Source organism: Oreochromis niloticus, linkage group LG11 (genome assembly GCF_001858045.2).
Source record: "Oreochromis niloticus isolate F11D_XX linkage group LG11, O_niloticus_UMD_NMBU, whole genome shotgun sequence".
Taxonomy (NCBI): domain Eukaryota; kingdom Metazoa; phylum Chordata; class Actinopteri; order Cichliformes; family Cichlidae; genus Oreochromis; species Oreochromis niloticus.
The window spans coordinates 30,980,028-31,001,990 of record NC_031976.2 but is presented as its reverse complement, the minus strand read 5'-3'; the positions used below and the strand labels follow the sequence as shown (position 1 = coordinate 31,001,990).

The window sequence follows — 21,963 nt, the reverse complement described above, 5'->3', positions numbered from 1 at the left end:
CCTTTAAATGATTCTAAATTGATTGTAAGGGGTCCAAGGTGCACCAAGAAAATATGCTCAACCAAGTGACACCACCATCAACAGCCTCAAATGTTAATATTAGACAGGATGATGGTGGTCGTGGTGGTGCTTTTATGCTTTCATATTGTTTATGCCAAATTCTGACCCTGTCATGGTCCTGCATCATTGGCCTATTATTTTGAGCCTATTTACTTTATCATTTCTGTTTATTGATAAATATTTTCTGTTTCATTCTTAGTTTGCTTATTTTTGAAGTTTCCATCTTGTGTATTTCTTTGTTCTTTTGAGCCTCAAACTCTTATTTCCAAATTGTATTAGAGTTTATTTTTTGTCCTCAGTGTTTCTTGTAACATCTTGTGATCTCCCCTATGTTAAGTTCATTCATGTGTCTGTGTTTCCCTGTTTGGTTATGGTTCTCACTTTCTGTTTTATTTTGGTTGTTCCTTGTTTCTAGTGTCTTGTGTTGGGTTAATTCCCCTCATGTCTCATTGTCTTTCATTATTAACACCTGCGTCTCATAGCTCAGCTGTGTTCACTTTCCTTAACTGCTCTCTTGTATGGTGAATTTTTCCCCTCAGTTTTTGTCTCAGCATCTATTAACCTGCACTTGTGTGCTCCCTGTAAACTCTGGATTCTATTTTGCCTATTCCCTTGTGGATTTTGTATTTTTGGACTTTTTCAACTACCTTATCAAATGTCACTATTTGGGTCCCAATTCCACACTTCATGATAGCTGTTACCAGTTTAACTTCCTGTTGCCTTCCTGCATTCTGACCATCCTCCTCTGACATTAACAAGGAATTTTTGTCCAGAGAACTGCAGCTCACTGGATATTTTCTTTTTTTGGACCTTTCTCTATAAACCCTAGAGATGGTTGTGTGGGAAAGTCCCAGTAGATCAGAATTTTCTTAGATACTTAGACTAGCGCATCTGGGACAAACGAAAATGCCATGTTCTTCCCAATTATGATGCTCAGCTTCAGCAGGCATCTTGGCCATGTGCATTGAGTCACTGCCATGTGATTGGCTGATTGGATTATGAGCAGTGAACAGGTGTACCCACTCATTAGTGTGTAATGCACTAGTGAGTGTACAGCACATTACACATAGAGATTTAAGCCAGATATTTATGTAGAATAGTCATAACAGCAGCTTTAATATCAGTAAAACAGAAACCAACAATATTCACCCACTGTTTTGTTTGCACTTATTTTTGTTTAATTGAGGAAAAACTGTTCTGTTCTCCTCACTTCCTTAAGGGACTGCAACATAATAAGGATTTCGAATAAGGTTAACAATAGAGTTTTTTAAAAAGGCAAGCGTGAGACATGCTTTCCTTTATATTGTGTGTACATACCTAATGAGTGACAGTCACATTTGGCAATTACATAAAATGCATATATTGGCAAAGTAGGACAAACAGAGAAATCAGGAGAGAGAGGAAGACAGCCAGCAGCAAAAGAGAGTGAACACAGGAAGATAATTTTAAAGAAACACCCTGAGAGAGAGAAACAGCACGTCCTCTCAAATATAATTTGACATGTGCAGCATCCTAAATATCAGACAATTTTCCTGAAGTTCAGTGATCTTTTGTGTTGACCTTTTGTCTTGGAGACTTAAACACATCAATACAAAATACTCTTCAACTATGAGTCTTATGGATATTCTCTTGTCATGTTAATAATGTGAGACCTTGAGATCCACCTTTCAAAAAAACTGAATTAAAAGCTTCTATGCAAGTAAAAACAAACAAACAAACAAAAAGCAGCAGGCATATGATTTGCTAGTGCCAAACAGAAAAGCTTCAAAAGATCCCTTACCTTGACTCTGCTGTTATCTTTCTTGCTAATTTTAAGATGCTGTTAAAAAAACAACTGTGTTCTACTCTTCTTTAATGTGCACATTTTTAGTGCAAATAGAACTTAGTTCATTTAAAAGTGACTCACTAATATGAAAAAACCTTCAAGTATTACATGCTCCTCCAAGAAGTTAAGTCGTCAGCCACTGAGTTTAATGAAGCTTTTTTTAAGCAACCAGCTAAAAAACAAGATTGTTTTTCTTAGTTCCTGGAAAGCTGACCTTTTGAAAATTCATGACTTCCAGTAGTAATGAGTAAGTGTCTGAGAAAAGAAAAAGGAAAGATACACACTGACACAGCACAGCAGAGAACATTTAGGAGCTCAGATTACACTCAGATGTGTCTGGCCCTTTGAAAAATTGTGTGGAGACATGGAAAAAGATGCTGTTAATATGAATGCACAATATGTTCCTACACTCTGCTTTTGCTCTCGAGGCAGGTCACAGACACTCATACTCAAAAATGTTTTCTAATAAGGGATAGGTGGGGGAGGAGACTACCTGTAGTATAATTATGTTAACCCCTTAATGTCTACTGTATCATGTTTAATACATTAGTTTTGGTGGGTTTTTGAGACGTCTACATCATTAGTGTAAATAAAAAAAGTTGTACAACATTTTTATTCATTAAACAGAAAAAAAAACTAAGTGTAGTGAATATGGTGCAAATTCATGTTCACAATTATTGTATACTTTGTATATTTGCCTACCAAAGAACTTTTTTGTGCGACAATATCCCCATCAAATGTTATAACACATCCCACGAATAAGGTGCAAGTACCCTGTACTTACATGCATTTTCCAGGCAACAAGTCAGGTTTTTGCAGGAAACAGTGAAACAATTACACTGTAAAACCTACAATAAAGGCGCAAATACCATGTACTTGCATGCAATTTGCGAGCAACAAGGTACAAATACCCTGTTCTTGTATGCAATTTGCGAGCAACAAGGTGCAAGTAACCTGTACTTATGTGCAATTTGTGGGCCACAAATCAGGTTTTTGCAAGAAACAATGAAACAAGTACGCTGTAAGTACCCCGTTCTTTCTGGGGTGTGGGACGTGTTAGAGAGCGACTAAGGTGCATGCAATTTGTGGGCAACAAGGCACTAGCACAATGTACTTATGTGTAATTTGCAGGCAACAACTCAGGTTTTTGCAGGAAACAATTACGCTGTAAGTAACGTGCATTTTCTGGTGTTTGGGCCGTATCACGGAGTCACTTAGTCTTGTCTAATTTCCAGGTATTTTACACAGGAAGAATGTGAGGTTGAGCATGTTTATAAACCTTACTTTATGTGCATTTTTTGTGATTTTGCCTGCAGCTTGGTAGGCAGTGATGAAGCCCAAATTGGGCAGGCCACTGTTACCGTTGCTCTTAGTTTAATTCTGCAAGTACGCATAGTTAGATTTCACACCTACATCTCTGAGGGTCATGCATCTTATGACTTTGTCTAGATTATGAGAAAAAGAAAGAAAAAAGGTGAAGGTCAGATTGAGTGCAGAGATGTAGCCATGTAACCAGGGTAAAAGTCATTATACAGAAACAGGAGAGGGAGGTTAGTATCCCAGATGCAACCTCGTCTGACCATCGGAAGAGGAATGACAAGAGGTTGTGACCAGCCCATCAACCAACAAGGGAAGGCCAAGTCTGAACGACGGCCTCTCCCCAAAGTTTTTACCAATTAGAACCACAATTCAATATATAATCCTGTGTAATGATAAGTTGGGCTTTCACTTTCAGGAAGTTGGCTACAGCTAACTGCTTGTAGACTGTGGTTTTCTGCCAGAGGGGGAATCCATGTACATGTTTAAGTATTTATCTGCTTGAGGCAAATAAATACTTAAAGACTGAATTGAGACTACGTCCTACTTTTATCTCAGAAGAAAAGAATTCCTCAACAAGAGACGCAAATTGTACTTTAAATTATTTTAAGTATCATAGCAGCCTAAGTAACTGCTGCTTAAGTAATTTTCTGCATAATGGACGTTTCACTATTCAACCGACTTTATATATTACCTATAAAACTTATACAGTAATAATCCCTTTTCTCCATTTATTATTGGAAATTACACATTGTTACGTACAATCAAAGGAGAGCATAGGCATCATCTGAGCATATAAACGATACTTACACTCAGAGCAACCATGGAATTCACAAGTATTTTTTTCTTTTCAAGTTGGAAAACGTCTTTTACTTTGTGACTAAATGTCCAAAAACTTCCTTGGACTGTCAGCAGACCCAAACTTTCACCTTCTCAAGTGATTTCCACCTGTACGGACAAAAACTTAAGATTTAGGTTTTTGGCACTCTTTAATACATTTTCCTCTTCAGCATTAAAACCAAAATGAATTATTTGTACTATGAAAGTTGGCCTAAATCCACTCTCCCATGACCATGAACTGAATAAGCAGTTATAGATGCAAAATAAATCTTTTTCACTATCATTTGAAGACCCCAAAAGTACAGTGTACAATGCTAAAATCATATATTTTATTTTGGCTTCTACAAACAAGCCATTACTACTACACTTACTGGCCACTTCATTAGGTTCACCTTGCTAGTGACCGGCTGGGCCCCCGTTTTCCTTCAGAACTGCATTAATGATTTGTAGTATAGTTTTAACAAGGAAACATTCCTCAGATATTTGTTCACCATATTGACATGATGGTATTACACAATTGCTGCAGACTTGTCATCTCCACATCCATGATGCAAATATCCAATTCCACTACATCCAAAAGGCGCTTTATTGGATCAAGACTTGGTGGATGTCATTTGAATTCAGTTCAATTCAATTCAATTTTATTTATATGACACAAATCACAACAACAGTCACCTCAAGGCGCTTTATATTGAAAGACAGACCCTGCAATGATACATGCAAAGAAAAATCCAACAATTATATGACCCCTATGAGCAAGCACTTTGGCAACGGTGGGAAGGAGAAACTCCCTTTTAACAGGAAGAAACCTCCTGCAGAACCAGGCTCAGGGAGGGGCGACCATCTGCTGCGACCAGTTATGAAGAGAGAAGGAAGACAGGATAAAAGACAGTGAACTGATTTGAGATCATTTAATGTTTTAGATTTGGCAGTGTCTTCTCCCAGTAGACACATCTGCACCAAGAAGGTATTTTCACACAGAGAGCTGCTGCTCACTGGATAGCTTCTCTCTTTTTTGGACCATTCTCAGTAAATACTAGAGTAGGCTGTGGTAAAATTCCAGTACATCAGAACAACTGTGCCCTCAGTCATTTAAATGACCTTTCTTACAAGGGATACATGTGCAGGTGATATGAAACTGCAACAATTTTAGAAGCTGTATTACAAAATTAATGTAAAAGACCAGACTTAAATATAACACCATAAGTTTTAGCGCTTCACATAATATGAACCCAATAAGTGGTTGTGTGGATAGTATGTGGTTAAGACTGGGACTTAAGCCTTGTTATTAGATGGGATGTGACATGTAATAATAAATATTACATATTTTTATGATAATATTTAAAATATATATGTATATTTTTGTACATCAATCCAATAAAGCAAAGAGAAGATTAACACATTCAGATCTGTGAGGGTCACTGGTGTTGTGACTGGTTAAATCCATAAAACAGATGCGGCCTGTGTAAATATTATTTGTGATATGCTATTTAAAAAAAAAAAAAACACTTTAAAAACCTTAGAAACACTGGTCTGATGTGTTGTAATGTATGATTATATTTAAGGTCCAATTATTTATTTTTTTTAACCAAGCAAAGACGTGTCCACAGTTTTAGCACTGTACTATCAGGGGAAACATTTTAGACCATTAGCTAAGGAAAACTACACTTACCTGACAACTGATAAAGCTGCTGTTCTGTTTCATGGTATTTTCAGATTATGCCACGAAATAGTCAGGAGGAAAACCACTCTGAGAGATTAGTTATTGTTTTAGATCTTCTACACTCTTTATTCTTGCCTTGTGGGGTGCAAAGCGACCTTCAACAACAACGGCTACGCTGCTGATAGGAAATGACATCATCTGACGGGTGGCTTTCATAAAAAATAAAATAAAATAATAAAATTGTTGTGCTGAGTAGAGAAAGCTGGGTTTACTGAAACAGTGTCTCAGATGTAGACCGAAGGTTGCTAATTTTACATTTTTGGAAGTCCCCTTATTAGAGAAGAGGATTAGGGCCACTGCATGTGGTAAAGCTGTATTTGGGTGAACACCTTTAAAATTGTTTCTGATTATTTTTTTTAAATGTTTGCTTTTGTCCAATCCAAGAAGTTTAACAATTTTTTTCTGCTTTTGAAAACAGAGTGAAGTAACATAGCCTTAGGATCCCGCTTTGCTTCTGTTAACTGCTAAAGCAAATATTCATACAAATCTGTTGTGTTTTTTCAAATCTGCACGCTCTTATGTCTGCCTTAAGACTGTCACTGTGAAACTATACTCTAGTTTTTCTATAGGCCACTTCTTTGTATGTTTCTCACTTCCTTGTGAAGTACCAGGCTCATCAAGTAGATTACTGCCAATAAAAGCGGCCGCTGTTTCCATAGAAACTTGCCAGCAACCTGTATTGCTACCACTCACCACTACTGCATCCTGGTTCCTGCTATCAAACTCGATGTCTTTTTCACTTCAGGGATAAAAAGAACATCTAGTCTCACAGATGCATTAATGGTGCATGATGGTTTTTGATGTAAAGCTTTCAGATGTTTTTCTGAAGTATCTTTTAAGCAAATAAATGATGAAATGTGCTAATCAAATGAAAAAGGATGGCTGTATGAGATGTTTTATACGCTAATATTTTAGTTCCATAGCAATTATTATCAGACACAGCTTTTAAGAACTCCGGAAAATAATTTGGAGCGTTTCTTTATTTAAATTTGTCTTTTAACTAGTAGGTGGGGGTTTAATCTATTTCTAAACACAGGCACAGTTGCAGTGTAGGTAAGTGTGAGTCTGATTGGATCTGTGATTCAGAGATGCCCAAATGTACTTTTGATTCAACCAACAATCTGTGATAGGATTTGCCCACATGATTATTCTGGAGATTTTTGTGCTCCCACCAGATGCCCTTTTCCTCTGACACATAAGCAGGGTTGACTCACTGTTTAATGTAAAACCACAAAGGGCAGTAGTACTGGATCAAGTGCTTTGCTAAATCATAGCACAGACAGTACTTAAAAGTACTTAAATTACATTCTACTGAGGTTAGTTTACATATAGATTAAAAAAAAAGGTTTAGGCTGGCTAATTCTGGATCATCTATAATAACTTCCTGATACCGAATTTTGCTTTCATGCATTGAGCTTTTGTTGCTGTTTTTGACCTTACAATAAAACATTTTCTATTGATTTCTTATGAATTGGAAACAGCTTTTAAAGTATGATTTGAAAAATCTACATTTCCTTACTTCTCCTTTTTATTCTTAATTATTTTGTAGTAGCTGTGGTATTTTAACAGTTCACAGGTAAAAAGACACACATAAGGAGGAAGGTCCAGAATTAAAAGTTGAATGTTTTCACACAAAAATCCAAGAAAAATGTGAAATCAACCTTATAAGAGTTCTGCAAAGAAAACAGAAAGGGGAAGAAACTTTGAATGTAGCGTGGGTGTTTGTTTGGTTTGACTTTTTCAGAAACTGCTGATACAGTTGAACCTTTTTCTCTAGGGGTTTACAGAGAATGGTGTGAGGGAGAAAATATCCAGTGAACAGCAGTTTTATGGGAAAATTTCCTTGTTATTGTCTTGCTGTGGTCAGAGAAGAATGGTTAGACTGCTCAAAGCTGAAAGGAAAGTAACAGTAACTCAAGTAACAACTCATTACAGGCAAGGTATACAGACGAACATAATTAAATACACAATAAAGCAGACTGACAACAGCAGTAGCAGACCACACTGGTTTCCCTGTTCTCAGCTAAACCCAAAAACACTGGCAACAAATTGGACAGGCTCACTAGAATTGGATGTTATTTCAAATTTGCCTCTTACCTCACTATTGTCTATCCCTTTATGACCACAGTGTACCCATATACGCCATGATGAATTAAGGCCTTCCTTTGAGGGTAAAAGGAAATACAATGGGTAAACAAGGGGTGCACAAAACTGTACTACTGAATGATAACCAAGCAAGAAAGGAGAGGAAATGATGGACAGCAGTAATAAGAATTCAAAAGCTTGACAGACATATTAATAGCAGTAGGAACGGATTTTATTAAAAACTGAAATGTTTGCTGTTGTCCTTGTTTTTTCATCTATTACCACAGGGAGCATTTTAATTGTACATGTTAAAACATAAATTTTCATAATAAAAACAACAATGTACTCTGGCAAAGCTCTCATCTGTTGGCTCATCCCTTTTATTTGTCCCTCAGAGCCCTCCAGGTTCCATTTCAACAGACCAGAGAACTATATCAGCATGTACCACCAGGAAGGGAGTGACACCCTTTACGTAGGCGGCAAGGCAATGATCTACATGTTGACGTTCACAGACAGAGGGGTTCGCGACCTGCAGGTACTGTTTGCTTTTAGCTGATTTTTGTGACTTATACCCAGGTGATTAAATAAAGTGGTTCTTTTAGGATGGTGTATTATTATGTATATTTTATTTATCTATTTTATTTTAAATATGGAACTGTAAAGTAAATATAAATGATAAGACAAACTGCCACATAAATACTTCCAAACCTTGACGCTGTCCGCCACCTTCATAAGCAACTTTAGCAACTGAGTTTGGACGTGATGTCCTTAAAAGTTGCATGACTCACAGCAGAATATTGATCTAAGTAGAGATTTAATTAGGCAGACTGATTCTAAATACCTCTATCCAGACCTTTAAGCCAAATGAAGAAACATTTTTTTTTCCACATCCAAAAATTAGAGACATTCTGCACCAGCTAGTGGGCAGCCTCCAGGTGTGAACAGGGAAGTCCATGTTATCACAGACCTGCCAGTCTACTCTGGATAGAATAGGAGTGAGCTATTAAAATGTGTTTAGTCACTTTGGAACATTTCTTTACACATCTACTTTAGCTGATAGTGAGCTTAACTTTGCATAAAGACTCAAGAAGTACAAAACAGGGCTGTCTGACTTTTTAATGATAAATTCTTAATGGACAACTGTTTATTTGTTCTTAAAATCACTGGTTTCAATTTTTTGGAATGAATGAAGGCCTAATTAATGAACCGCTTTACCAAAGTTGTCAGGAGGTGGTCACATTTAGGACATTATAGCATGGTAATATTTTGTAAGGTAGCATATGAGATTTGTTGAAGAAATCTGTTTGTGGTACTAGTAAGCATTACATGATGTGTTTATCACGTTTCTTGGAAAATGCACTGTATTTGGCACTGGGAATTAAATGTAACCAGCATTTCTATACCTGCTGAAAATAGACACCCTGGAAACGTATTTTAATTCACAAAAGCCTCTTGCTTTTGAAAGTATGGCTAACCCTGTTACTGTTTGACATGAGCTGTGGGATGAAAACAAATATAGCTGCTATCCTGCTGTGAGGACGACACAGAGAGCCAAAGAGGGCAGAGAGAGAGATCGCTAGTCTGCTGCTGGCCCAGTAAAGCAAATCTAGTGAAGGCCAAGGCAGTTAGGTCAGGCATACATTAATTTCTTTCTATGAGGATAGAAAACATAATTCACTGAGCTAATAAGGTGAACACACTGTAGCCACGAGATTACACTGTGTGCACTACAGCATAAACACTGACTAGCCAAGCAAATTGAAATTGACTGTAAACTCAAATATGTAGTTTGCTAAATATAAATATGCCCTACTTTTTGGAATGATCGAAGGCTTATTTGGTGGTTGTGTCTCAGAGAAAGGTGATGCATTTGGCAATTAGGAGATGCTTTCAAGTGAGATGTTGTGTTCTTACTTTTACTTTCACAGTAAGTGACAGTTTGACAGGATAAGTTACTTGCAGTGCAGCTTAGAGGAGTTGTCACATCAGTGTGTAGAGAGAGAGAAGAGAGGACCCAAATGCAGGACTCGCAGGCTGGTGAAGGATGCGGACGGTGTTTATTACAAACACGAGATGAACAGAACATAAGACACTGACTGACTGACTGACTGAGTGAATGAATGAATGAATGAATGAATGAGCTGAGCTGAACTGGAAGCACACAAGAGATTGATGATGACAAGACAATGAACAGAGGGAAACTGATGGCTTAAATACACTGATGATAAAAAAAAAAACAGGTGAGAACACAGCTGAACTAAGTCTGACTAATAACACAGGAAGCAGAAATGAACATAATGCACACAGACAAAAGGCTAACACAATAAAACAGGAAACAGGGATGGAAAACCAAACGGTGACAAAGAGTATAGACAGAAGAAAATAAATGCCTAAGAGCATTATACATCAAATCTTGCTATCACTGACACAGAATGAAACAGTGGGGGATTGTTTATTGAGATTCAACACTTGTAGAGTCAGACATTTGTGGTAAAAGGTCAAAAAAAAAAACCAGTTATTTACTTTGCAATGAAGAACCAAAGTTTGTTTGACAGATACAATGCACAAGCATTTTTTTTTTTCAAAAGGATGAATTTGTTATGCCACTTTACACTGTTCATTTGTGGAAGGACTGTCTCAGGTAAGAGTGGAGGAATTACACTATACTGTCGGCTTCCGCACTATTCCTGGATTTTTCTGTAGAACGTAACTCCAAATTAGTCAGGGAATATTCACAAATCACCATGCATACCGGGAGGTGACTGTTGGTCATTTGTCCAATAAGGTTAGTATGACTTACACTGTACAGTAAGTGTAGCAATTGTAAATTGTTCAAATTAATGCATATAAAATATGCACTGGTATCATTTTAGATGGTCCACAACTTGTCAATTCAAAGCAGAGAATTGAGCTTCAACATTTTCATTGTTGTAAAACAGTGTAAGACAGTGTCTTTTACCCTGAGAATGTTCCTTTCAAATTCATGGCCATTTCTGTAGGGCTGTTGAAGGATATTCTGTGAAAATGTGGAAGCAAGGTAAACGAGGACTCCAAAGTGAAGCTGTCAAATAAGAAATTGACTCTTGAAGGCACTGAAAAGCCATAGTGTCGTATAATATTGTGTGTATTGTATTTTAGAAGCTGCAGCAAGCTCAGTGCATGCTGAGACAGAGAAGTGTGAAGTAAGTTGGCACAAACTAAACAATCACTCCTCCCACAGATCCCAGCGGTATCGGATCAGACTGCAATTGATACCTGCAAGGCAGAGGCTGCGTCACTCGAGGTAGAAAGTCTTCTTCACCGTCAGCACCTTCATCACTTCAGTAACCCCCTTCATCCATAATTGATACCATCCTCTTTCTTATTACCATCATCATTATCATCATCTGGAGCAAGGTTGGTGTCCAAAGTCAGAATGTTCAGTTCTGACTGTTCAATTCAATTATTCGCATAAAGCTTATGTTAAATCTTAAGAACTTAAGACACCAAATAATTCAAATGAGCATTGTAAAAACATGCAGTAACAAACAACAGCATAGAAAATGATAATCCATGCAGATGAGATAAAATTACACAGGAGACACTGTCACCTCGATAAACAAACACTGTACAGCTGAGTGAGCAGTGGATAATTGCATTGAATAATTTGTGATTCCACAGAGAGAATGAGACAATAGCAGTATTAAAACAAAAAAGTGGCAAGATAAATCTTCAATTGAGAGTTTAAATACTCTGTGAATAAGACACAGTAGGTTCCATTAAATACTGAGGGTCAAATTCTGCATTTGTTCAGTAAAGCAAATAAGGGGATTATAAACCTTTAGTTGAATACTTACACCACCTACACCTACGAGCTTTCATTATGAAGGTAAAGTAAAAGGTCAACGTATAGTTTTGGGACTATGATGCCACAAGAGTCCATGTGCTGTACAAAGAAATAATTAAATTCCTGCTGCATGGAAGCACTATAATACCAGAGCAGACAGAGAAAGTCTCTCAATTCAATATTTTATGGAACAATAATTAAATAAGTTGTGAATTTAGTTCAATGCAGCTTTGTTTATAAAGTATAAATTCACAACACCGCTTATGAGCAACCACTTGTGACTGGTGAGAAGTAAGGTGCCATGCAGTGGTGGCATGCAAATGTTATGATGCTGAAAACGAGGAATGGAAAAGAAATGCTCAGTAGTCACTGGAAGTCCCCAGAAGCCTGAGCCTACAGCAGCATAACTAAGGCCCCAGTCAAAGAGGTCTAGAGAGAGGCACCCACAAGCTGGGTGAAAACCCATTGCAACTGGTTGCAGGAGGTTACTGGCAGTCTCTGTGAAATCAACTGCTAAAGCCCCATTCACACAGGCCTATAGACCAATCAGTGACCCACTTGTAAGCGATCACTAGGGAAAAGAGTGTATTCCATAAGTGGTTGGTGATTGGTTGCTAGGGGTTGCTGGCAGTTGCTAGTTTAAAACTTGTCGCAAGGAGATATAAAGTGTTGCACCAAAAATGTCCTTGCACTTGCTTTGTGCAGTAGCAGATTGCTGCAGATGCCCTTACTATACATGGGAGAAGTTTACATGTCTGCAAACACTGCCAAATTACTCACCAGGTGGCAGTGAAACTGTGAAAAGCGTGACTCAAGCTAGAGACCTACTGGCTTCAAAAAGTTTTTGAAATGTGTTGGTTGCAGTGACAAGGCACACTGTTTAGTTTGAAGGCAAATGTGCTCCACTTCTGATTTCTTTAATGAAGCTGTAAGTGAAACTATAAGAAGCTTCACTATAGCCCAGAAAATAAATGGCCAATATTTACAGACAAGTCACTGTTTCCCATGCAAACCATTTGTGTCCGCAGCAATCTGCAAGCAACCAAAGAAATCACAACAAGGTTTTTGGTTCAGCACCCTCTTACATTCTTTCCCTAGATGATATAAATATAAGGTAGATTACAAATTCTATAGTGATTGCTCTGTGCAAAAATGCACTTCAGAATGTATCTGATGGTAACATTTAGTCGGCCTGGAATTCTACTAAAGCACAAAATTACCCTTCATGTCATAAGGCAAAAACCAGTAATAAAAAAATGTAGCTGAAGTTATGGCACAGAAGAAAGGGCAACCAGAGCTAAAGCTTACAGAAAGTCTGATAACAACATATGATGGAGAATGAAATACCCTGAGTCATGCAGCAAAACCTTGTCCCATGAAGGGGAATGAAGGACAAGAGACCACATTTTCAGTAATTCACAACCACTGAGTGTGTGGAAAACAAGTGAGATGAAGGTCGAAGGTTATCCGTAGGTAGCAGACTGAGTGTAATTTCACAGACTTGAATCTACCAAATCCAAGGACAGCCACTCATTCCATAAAGTAGTTTAATGATGTGATTTATGCCTCTGGAGGAGCTTTGTTAGTTCTGAAGAAATGACTCACTTCTCATCAGTTAGTATAGCATGGCTTGGGGACTCTGATATGTGAAGAATGGTTGGTATTTTACACAAAACTCCCTCTTGCTTGCTTACAAAATGCTTAACATCAGTTTCTACTGAGTGGAAAAGTGAAACTACAGAACAACGCATTGGTTTAAATTTGAGACTGACATCAAGTACCGGCCCGAAAGAACAAGCAAGTTTTTGTTCCTCAAGAACAAAAACTTGCTTGTTCCTCCGCCAGATGGCTTATAGCATTTCAGGCGTATAACTTGACATTTAAACTCACTTACTTTGACTTCACTCCTGCATTTTAGCCTGAACAACTGAAAATCACTGCCCAAAGTAGTTCTCAGAAGAATAGAAACTTGCATACACTCAGTGAAAACCAAACATAAATAAATAAAGAAATGTCAGCCCACACTATTGCCTATCCGACCACCTACATATCCACCTACTCACATTCACACAAGCTCTGGCCCCGGTCTTTGGATTTTGCGATGCACCTTCACTGTCTCCAGAGACCCATTTGGATTTGTGATAGATTGCTTACGAAAAAAAATACACATCTCATATTTTATTAAACGCACATTCCAGAAACATCTATTAATTGTGAGTACTACTAGGAATATATTTTCATTTCCATCTAGCATTGGATTTGGGATAGGAGTCTGTTTTTTGTGCTTAGTAAATAAGTCATGCATATGGAATATTGCAGTGATGCACTGCAGGTCTAAGCCTCCTGAGTGCTGTCTGCCAAAAATGTTTGGTGCATGAATGGCTTCCAATTTTTCTTAAATCTCTTTCGGTAATCCACTCTTTCTCTCATAATCTGCCGTGTGTTGTGCTCTTGCTTTGTTTCTCAAGCCCTCTATTCCACGTTTGCCTCTTTCCCTGTTTGCTTTTTCAGTCCCTTGGTGTTTTTCTTGTTGTCTTTCTCCCTTTGTGCTGTACCTTTCTCTCTAATCTCCTTTTCACATTCTCTCCTGTTTTCCCTTTCTCATTTTAATCTGTAATCCCTCTACCAATCTGCACTTCTTTCCCATTTTCATCTTGCTTCTGAATCATTTTCTGCCTTTGTCTCTGTCTGTTTATCTGACTCATGTGCCTTTTTCTCTAACAGCTGGAGTGTGATAATTTCATCACGGTCATTCAGAAAGTAAATGACACATTCATAGTATGTGGGACAAATGCCGGAAACCCCAGGTGCTGGATGCTGGTAAGAGGTTTCTTTAAGTACGTGTGCTTCCCTTTGTACTGATGTGAGTGCTTCATTTAGAGTCTAAGTAATCCATGGATCAATTGTAATTAGAATTTATTTATCTTCTCTCTTATTTCCTCAGTTGGTTAGATTAGGGCTGGGAGTTTTTCTTTCCACAGAGGACATTTTCACTTCGTAATGAATATGTTACCCCATGGCTAAGTTGAAATGTTCTAAACTCTGTGTTGTAGTAGAAAGATAAGTGGATGGTGGGTGTAATACATTTAGACACAAAATGAAATGAATAGAGTTTAAAAAGCTGCACCTCCACTGGGCTTGACTGACTTTGCCTTCTTTCTGCAGGTTAATGACACAGTGCTGACTGATGTACAGGGTGCTGGGCAGATATCTTCAGCCTCTCACATATCACCGCGATTCCCTTCCCATAGGGCCATCAGCTTGCCTGCAGGTAACACAAAAAATACCTGCAGTACTGTAAGTTTATGTGTATGATAAGAGAGAAAAGAATACTGTTTTGATGCTAGCAAATGAAGGCACTACAATAAAATACGCCTGACAAAGCAGACTTTTGTTGTTGTCGGTAGACCCAATAGATCTCACCTATAGGCAGCATACAGCATACTGGCTTCCAATGTGCCTTAAGTGTTCAAACCAAAGGAGAGTTTGTTGTAGTTTTTAATGGTTTGATCTGAAGAGCTTGGTTCAATTGCATCAACACAGAGAGTATAGGCAAAGGCTACAGGAGGCACAGGTGTTATATACCCCATGTATCTCACTAAAATACTACCACCTATATTTTAAAGAGCAAAACTACATATGACATTTGTGAATTACTGAGCCCATAAGAGCATGTGACTTGACAATGGTGCAAAGGTAACAAAAATAATTTATATACCTGTAAAATAAAATACATCTTCAAATTTTGAAGGCAGTCAATTAATGATTCAGTAGAGGACTAGATGTTACAGTCCCGGACAATGCATTGCTTTTAATGGAGAAAATCTTGAGGGACTGGCATTTAGTTTAGTGATGTAAAAAATCGATCCTGTTCAATTCATTTTACTGTCAGTATTCATGATAGAACTGGACACCAAACTAGCATCTTATGAAAGCAATCAAAGCTTAAAGTTAATTGTGCTGCAGAGAAGCCTGTAATCAGAATGAGACTGGATGATGATTACAGGTGTGATGGTTACCCAACAGTGAAATACAGAAAAATTCATCTGCAAGCAGCGATAAGAGGGCAAGGGGTTCAACAGGGTTCAGTCACCATGGCAACTGATGTGATCTTGTTAAACGTGTGCCTGCAAGCACGTGATAAGAAAGAAAATGCATTTTTGTGTTTATTGCAGCGCTTCCCAAGAAATCTCGAATGTCAGGGAACAGTGCTGCATCCGTAGACCAAGTTTGGTGCCAACACGTGAAACAGTTGCTGAAATTTGATCTCACTTTCTGTCTGGTAGCTTTGCTGCCAAATTTCATTGGCAGTAGGAAACAAATGGCTTTGAAAATGTTGAATCCATCTTATAACTTCACTGAGGCTTGGTCTAAAGATAATACAGTCTGATTTTAATAAAGATCTGAAGAATAAATGTGACCTGTTAATAATTACTGACATCCGGTAGCTATCCATGAAAATTCGATATAACTTACATCACAAGTTGACCTTGGGATTAATCATTTGGCCTTTGGGCATCTTGAGGCTTCTGGTTTTGAGAATAGAATAGAATATCCCTTTATTGTCATTGTACATGTACAACGAGACTGTGGGTTGTTTTGGCTTTTGTTTTGTTTTTTTTTAAAGTAGAATATCCTGGCTGTGACTGACAACTGATTTTAGAAATCAAAAAATTTCTTGTATCTAAGCTCATCTGATATTTGGAAAAGCATTTTAAAATTTAAAAAGTTTTTCTTTTTTTATAAAATGCTGCATGGAAAATAAAAGTATAGTATCAATTAAATCCATGCTTCTTGAGCCAAAGTTTTTCTTAAAAATGAGGCATGTGAATGAAAGGTTTGTCAACCTTGCATCAACTGGTGGCACTGCAGGACTGTTTTTTAAGCATAAAAACTGACCTGAGGGGCAAATAAAAATGATACCATACCAGCTTTATTTGCAAATGCCTTTAAAACAACCACAACCACTAAGTGCTCTTCAGAAGAATAAATAAAAGATGTAATTAAAAAAAAAAAACAATGACATACCAGCTCACATGAGGTATAAATTCAACTAATAAAGTGAATAAAAGACATAAACATGAGAAGAACAGCAACAGCCATAAGAAAAGGTTAAAACAACTATGGGTGTGCTACTTCACTGCTCATTCCCAGTGATCATTCTTTTGGGATAGTAATAAAAGAAGAAACTGGTAGTAATGACAAATTAATGTTATTGTTTTTTGTTTTTTTCTCAAATCTCACTTGGTTCATTTTTGTAAGAGGGACACTGTTTCAGAACTCTTACTTTCGATGGCAAAGTGACAGCTTTGCCAAAGATCTTATTTTAGAACAAAGCCACCTTCAAATCTTTATATTAACTTTGCTCATTTGCGACAGGAGCAGCAGTGTGACACTTGTGAGCCTCTGACTCCCAGGAGCCATCTGTCTCTTATTATCAACCTCTATTCATGTAATGCAAATGAGTGAATGCTTTTATCTGAAGTACCTTGCAATGTTTTAAAGAATCAGTGCTCTACAAGACTGATGTGTTTGCAGATTTTAAAAGCCAATGTGTTACTTTTCTAGAGCATATGGTGTCTGTATTCAATTTGAGTCCTCTGTTCAGTTTGCGCCATCAAAATGACGTAAATGCAAATAGGTTTGAAACTATTATTGTACTTTAAGAATGAATAATTACCATCTGGGTTAATTCCTTATTGTTCACATTTTAAATAGTTTCTTCAGCATAACACTTTTGAACAAAAATAAATCATGACTCATTTCTAATGACTCCAAACTAACAAGTACAGACCCACTTGTGCAACCACATAATGTATTATATAAAGCTTACTGTGCAATTTATCATTGTCACTATGTGCCAGTCATTAATAAAATGCTATATGTGGACAGGAGCCATAGGCCAGTATATTGGCTTTGAGGTTGTAAAAGTAAAACTAATTAGCCAGCCTTAGAATATATGTCATCCATTAATTAAAGAATTAATGATAAATCAATAAAGGAAGTAATGAAAGTATTACTTTAATAGATTAATGCCTCCAGCACTTAAAGTTGTTAAATGGTTTGTGTGTTTTTATCCATCACAGTTAAGCAACATAAGTCATTTCAATCAGTTTTATATAGTTAAGAGTAACGCTTAGTGGAAGGCAGTTGAATGAATAATGGCATTCACCACATGAATCACTTAATGAGTCTTACAATAATACCTATAGCATTTAGGTGTACGTCAAAGAGGACACAAACACTAAAGCATTGATGTAGAGTGCCACATCTGACACCCTGAAAAGCTCATGTCTTCTTGCTACCACCAACTATGCTCAAAATGTTTCAAAATGTTTTGAAAATGGACAGTTTTATGAGTATTCTTGCACCTTAACAGATCATACAAAAGATTAAACATCCGCAGACCACTATTTTATTTATTGTTTTTCTCCAATTATCTAATCTCTGTCTAAAGCAGTGATGATGCCCTCTTAAGTGGCAACCCCAGTTAATATTTGGTGAAAATACAGATCTGCTAATGAACTGTAATGCTCTTCATTTGTATTTGTCCTAAATCAAAGGGAAATTTCGGTGATATAATTCACCCGTTTCATGAGACTGATTTACAAGACCTAAATGCCCCGCTTCATTCCCCAGCAAATAGAGCTCCTGGTTGTGTGGTTATTTGGGATCACATTAACATAATAGAGATGCTTCTAATTAAACCAACATTTCAATAGTCATACTGCTGGATGAGAGACACTATTTGTTAAACCGCACTCTTCAGAGGGATTGTTTGGAGAAACACTCAAATCAGTGAGAGGTCGCACTGCAGGATGCTCGTTCAGATTGGGATCGATTGTGGAAGCAACGAGCCGGCCCTTTGCTTGAGCTGAGCAGCATTCAAATAAAGATCAATCCTAATTAAGATGTTAGTGCCATGATTTCAAATGCTCCCCTCTGCATTGCTATGGAGACAGAGCTCTAAGTGGGGTTTCTAGGAACATGGTGATTGGTAGCTGCTCATCGGTGCTGTGAGCTATTCTGGCTTGATGTCTTCTTTGCTCTGGCTTTTCTTTCCCTCCCCTGTTTTTTTTTTTATTTTGTCTTTGTCCCCCGATCCTCTTTTTTTCTCGACTCCCCTGCTTTCTGTTTAATGTTCTCTTCTCTGTATCTTCCTCAGTCACTCCTTTTCTTGTGTCACTCCAATCTGTCTTCTTCTCCCCCTGAGCCTTGTACAAATCCATCAAGCTCGCAGTATGCCTTCTATTTTTTTTACCCACTGTTCACCCTCTCTTTTCTTGTCCATTTTTCTTCCTCTCTGTCTCAGATGGGAGTCTGTATTCTGCTATGTCGTCGGTAGAAGGTCATTCCGGCTCAATACGGCGTACGTTTGGCTCCCAGAAACTCCTGAAGTCAGAGAACGTTTGGCTGTTAAGTGAGTAGGAGGAGGGAAGTCACGCAGAAACCGTACAGGTTTAGACTAATGCATATGGAGATGGTGGGTGGTTCTGTCTGTAAATCATCTACTATTATTCCCTTGGGAAAAAATCATGTAGGTGTATTCGCTCTCAGAAATCTAACTACTGTGATTAACCATTTACACAGCTACTGATTCTCCCAATTTTTTTTTTTCACTAATAAAATATGTTATTATGTAAAATAATAAAGTGTTGCTTATCTGGCTCATTATCAGATCCACAGTTTGCTGGAGCATCTATAATCCCCTCTTCAGAAAAATACAAGGAGGAAATCTACTTTTTCTTCAGTGAATTCAACAAGACAGCCAGAGTGGACGAGGAGCCATACAGGGCTCGCATAGGCCGAATATGCATGGTAAAAATCCTGCCATTTTTGGAAATCTTCTGCTCTCCTATGTGATTCCTGACTGACCCACTCAATTGATTGTTAAATGAATTTCAAAGAAAAGAATCCTTAATGAAATTATTGATGGTCAAAGAAAAACATTGAGGCATTCATTGATTACTGTTGTGATTAGGTGTTAGGAAAGTGTGTCAAACTAGCACATCACAATAAGTCCTGACCGGTCTCTCTTTACTGAGCAGAAACTTTAGCTCAAAGGCTCAAAGACTCCTGCCAAGTGCTCAATAATTCATAATTTATATCCATATCCTTCCACAGACAGCTTTAGAATATTGTGGAGGTGACCTTTAGCAGAACTAGTCCACCCTTCTCCATCTGTTATCAGTTGGTGTGCATGTTCAGTTACAATAAACAGCATTAATGTGTTTGCTGACGGCTTGTTCAGTAGCTCTGTCTTGTGTCCCACTTTGCCGAATCCACATAATTCAGTTAGCAATTTGTTAGAGGGCAAGTTTTAAAAAGCTAGATTTGATGTGCCCACCTGTGTACTAAACTAGGTTAGAGGACCAGCCTGTATATTCAAGCAAAATTACTCCCAAACTGACAGAGAGAAAAGGATTGCTGGTGGCCCGGATTAGAGGACAATATCTTTGCAGAGGACAAAGATACTTTAATTTTGTTCTGGTTTCAGACCAAAATCAAAAAGGAAAAAAAAATCACCTTCAGGACATTGTTATGACCGTTTTTATTTATATTTCAAGGTTGATGAAGGGGGTGTCAAAACCCTGATGGCAGACTCTTGGACCACCTTCTTGAAGGCACGGGTGATGTGCGGTGCAGGAAACACTCAGCAACAGTACAACAACTTGAAGCAGGCAGTGGTGCTGACTGCTCAGGATAAAAGGGCTGGGGTTCTGTATGGCCTCTTTTCCAATGCATGGTGAGTATGAATTACCCGATCCAGCTTTTTTCTGATTCCAGATCTGGTATATCCCTCACTGTGAGGAAGAGATGGGAATTTATCTTTCACGTGTAGAGAAATATCAAGCTCAGTTTTCCCATCTTATAAAATAAAATGTAACAACTAAATCCACTGTAGAATAACATCAAAGGAGACAGCAGAAGTGAAATAGTTATGTAATATGGTGTTGATAACAACCCTATGTTAGCATATGTAACTTAAAATCTTAACTAACAAGTGTTATATCAAACCAACATCCTTCTAGCTTCTTATATAAGCTCGCTGATTGAACATAGAGTGAAAATAAAAGAGCTCTTGAGACACAGCACTGGATCTTTTTTATTCTTGCCAGCTCACTTTGACCACAGTTTACAGTTAAGTTAAAAAAATAAATAAATAAATAAACATACAAATAGAAGCTGCTGATGTAGCAGCATGAAGTAATCCAAACTGTTGTAGCTCTGCTGTTAGCTTATGGATCAGCTTATTGTCACCGATATTTGATCCAGCTTTTTTGGTCAGTATCGGACCAGTCATCATCATCATCATCTCCTTCATCTTTGCGATTGTCTTCATCATCTTCTCCTCCTCCTCTTCCTCCTTCTCCTGACTGCTTTCTTTAGGGTTTGTCACAGCAGATCATCTGCCTCCATCTCACCCATCCCTAGCATCCTCCTCAGTCACACCACTCCTTTGCATGTCCTCCTTTATTACATCCATACATCCATGAAAAGAGGAAGATCATGTGATCACGTACTGATCAAGCTTTTAGGATCAGGGAAAATAAAATGAAGTAGATGTATAACATAACAAACCAACCACTATAACAAAGTAACCTACATTTGTCCACCCACACAGTACACACCACATACCACACATTTGGAAGAAATGTTCTTGTCAGATTTTCTTTCCTTTTGACTACAAATGAAAATTTCTGTTGGATTCCGAGTCTGTTAAATAATTTGTGGTAAATGCGCATTTTCCATTCCAGAGATATCAGTTGCCATACACAAAACAATATCATACACCGCTGGAGGCATACATTAATTGTTGATCATATTAAATTTAGTGCAAAGGAAATTCCAAAATAAATCACACAAGTTTGCAAACTGTAACGTATATGGATCCATATATCAGGTAAACATGAACAATATATAGTGATTGCCCTTATTTACAGTATTATAGACATTTTACAACCTTAATTATGAGTAGTGTAGTTGTATAGGCTTGCTCAATCTAAATGTGATAAGCATTTAATCAGATCTTTAATTGACAAATGCCCTGTATTAGATTAAACACTCTAATGAAATGCAAAGCTCTTTGTGAGGATTGAGCTATAATACTGAACAACTGATCTATACAGCCATGAGTTAGGTGCAAACATATGTACCCTCTTTTGTTCCAGTTTTGATTACAACATCAAAACAATAATTTTGTAACAAACACAAACTTAAGTTTAAGTTCAACCCAAGTCTGCACTGATTGTGTGTATATTTGCATAGCCGTGATTAAAGCTCACT

General features: G+C 37.6%; 1 protein-coding gene across 1 annotated transcript in view; it reads left to right on the top strand.

The window, feature by feature from the left end:
- si:ch211-113g11.6 (semaphorin-7A) overlaps positions 1–21,963 on the top strand; it is a 41,316-nt gene that overhangs the window by 3,330 nt on the left and 16,023 nt on the right. The window contains exons 2-8 of the mRNA XM_005455162.4: positions 8,246–8,385; positions 11,071–11,133; positions 14,401–14,496; positions 14,842–14,947; positions 18,989–19,096; positions 19,355–19,494; positions 20,244–20,422. Coding sequence (XP_005455219.1) covers positions 8,246–8,385; positions 11,071–11,133; positions 14,401–14,496; positions 14,842–14,947; positions 18,989–19,096; positions 19,355–19,494; positions 20,244–20,422 — 832 coding nt within the window. The remainder of the gene's footprint in view (positions 1–8,245; positions 8,386–11,070; positions 11,134–14,400; positions 14,497–14,841; positions 14,948–18,988; positions 19,097–19,354; positions 19,495–20,243; positions 20,423–21,963) is intronic.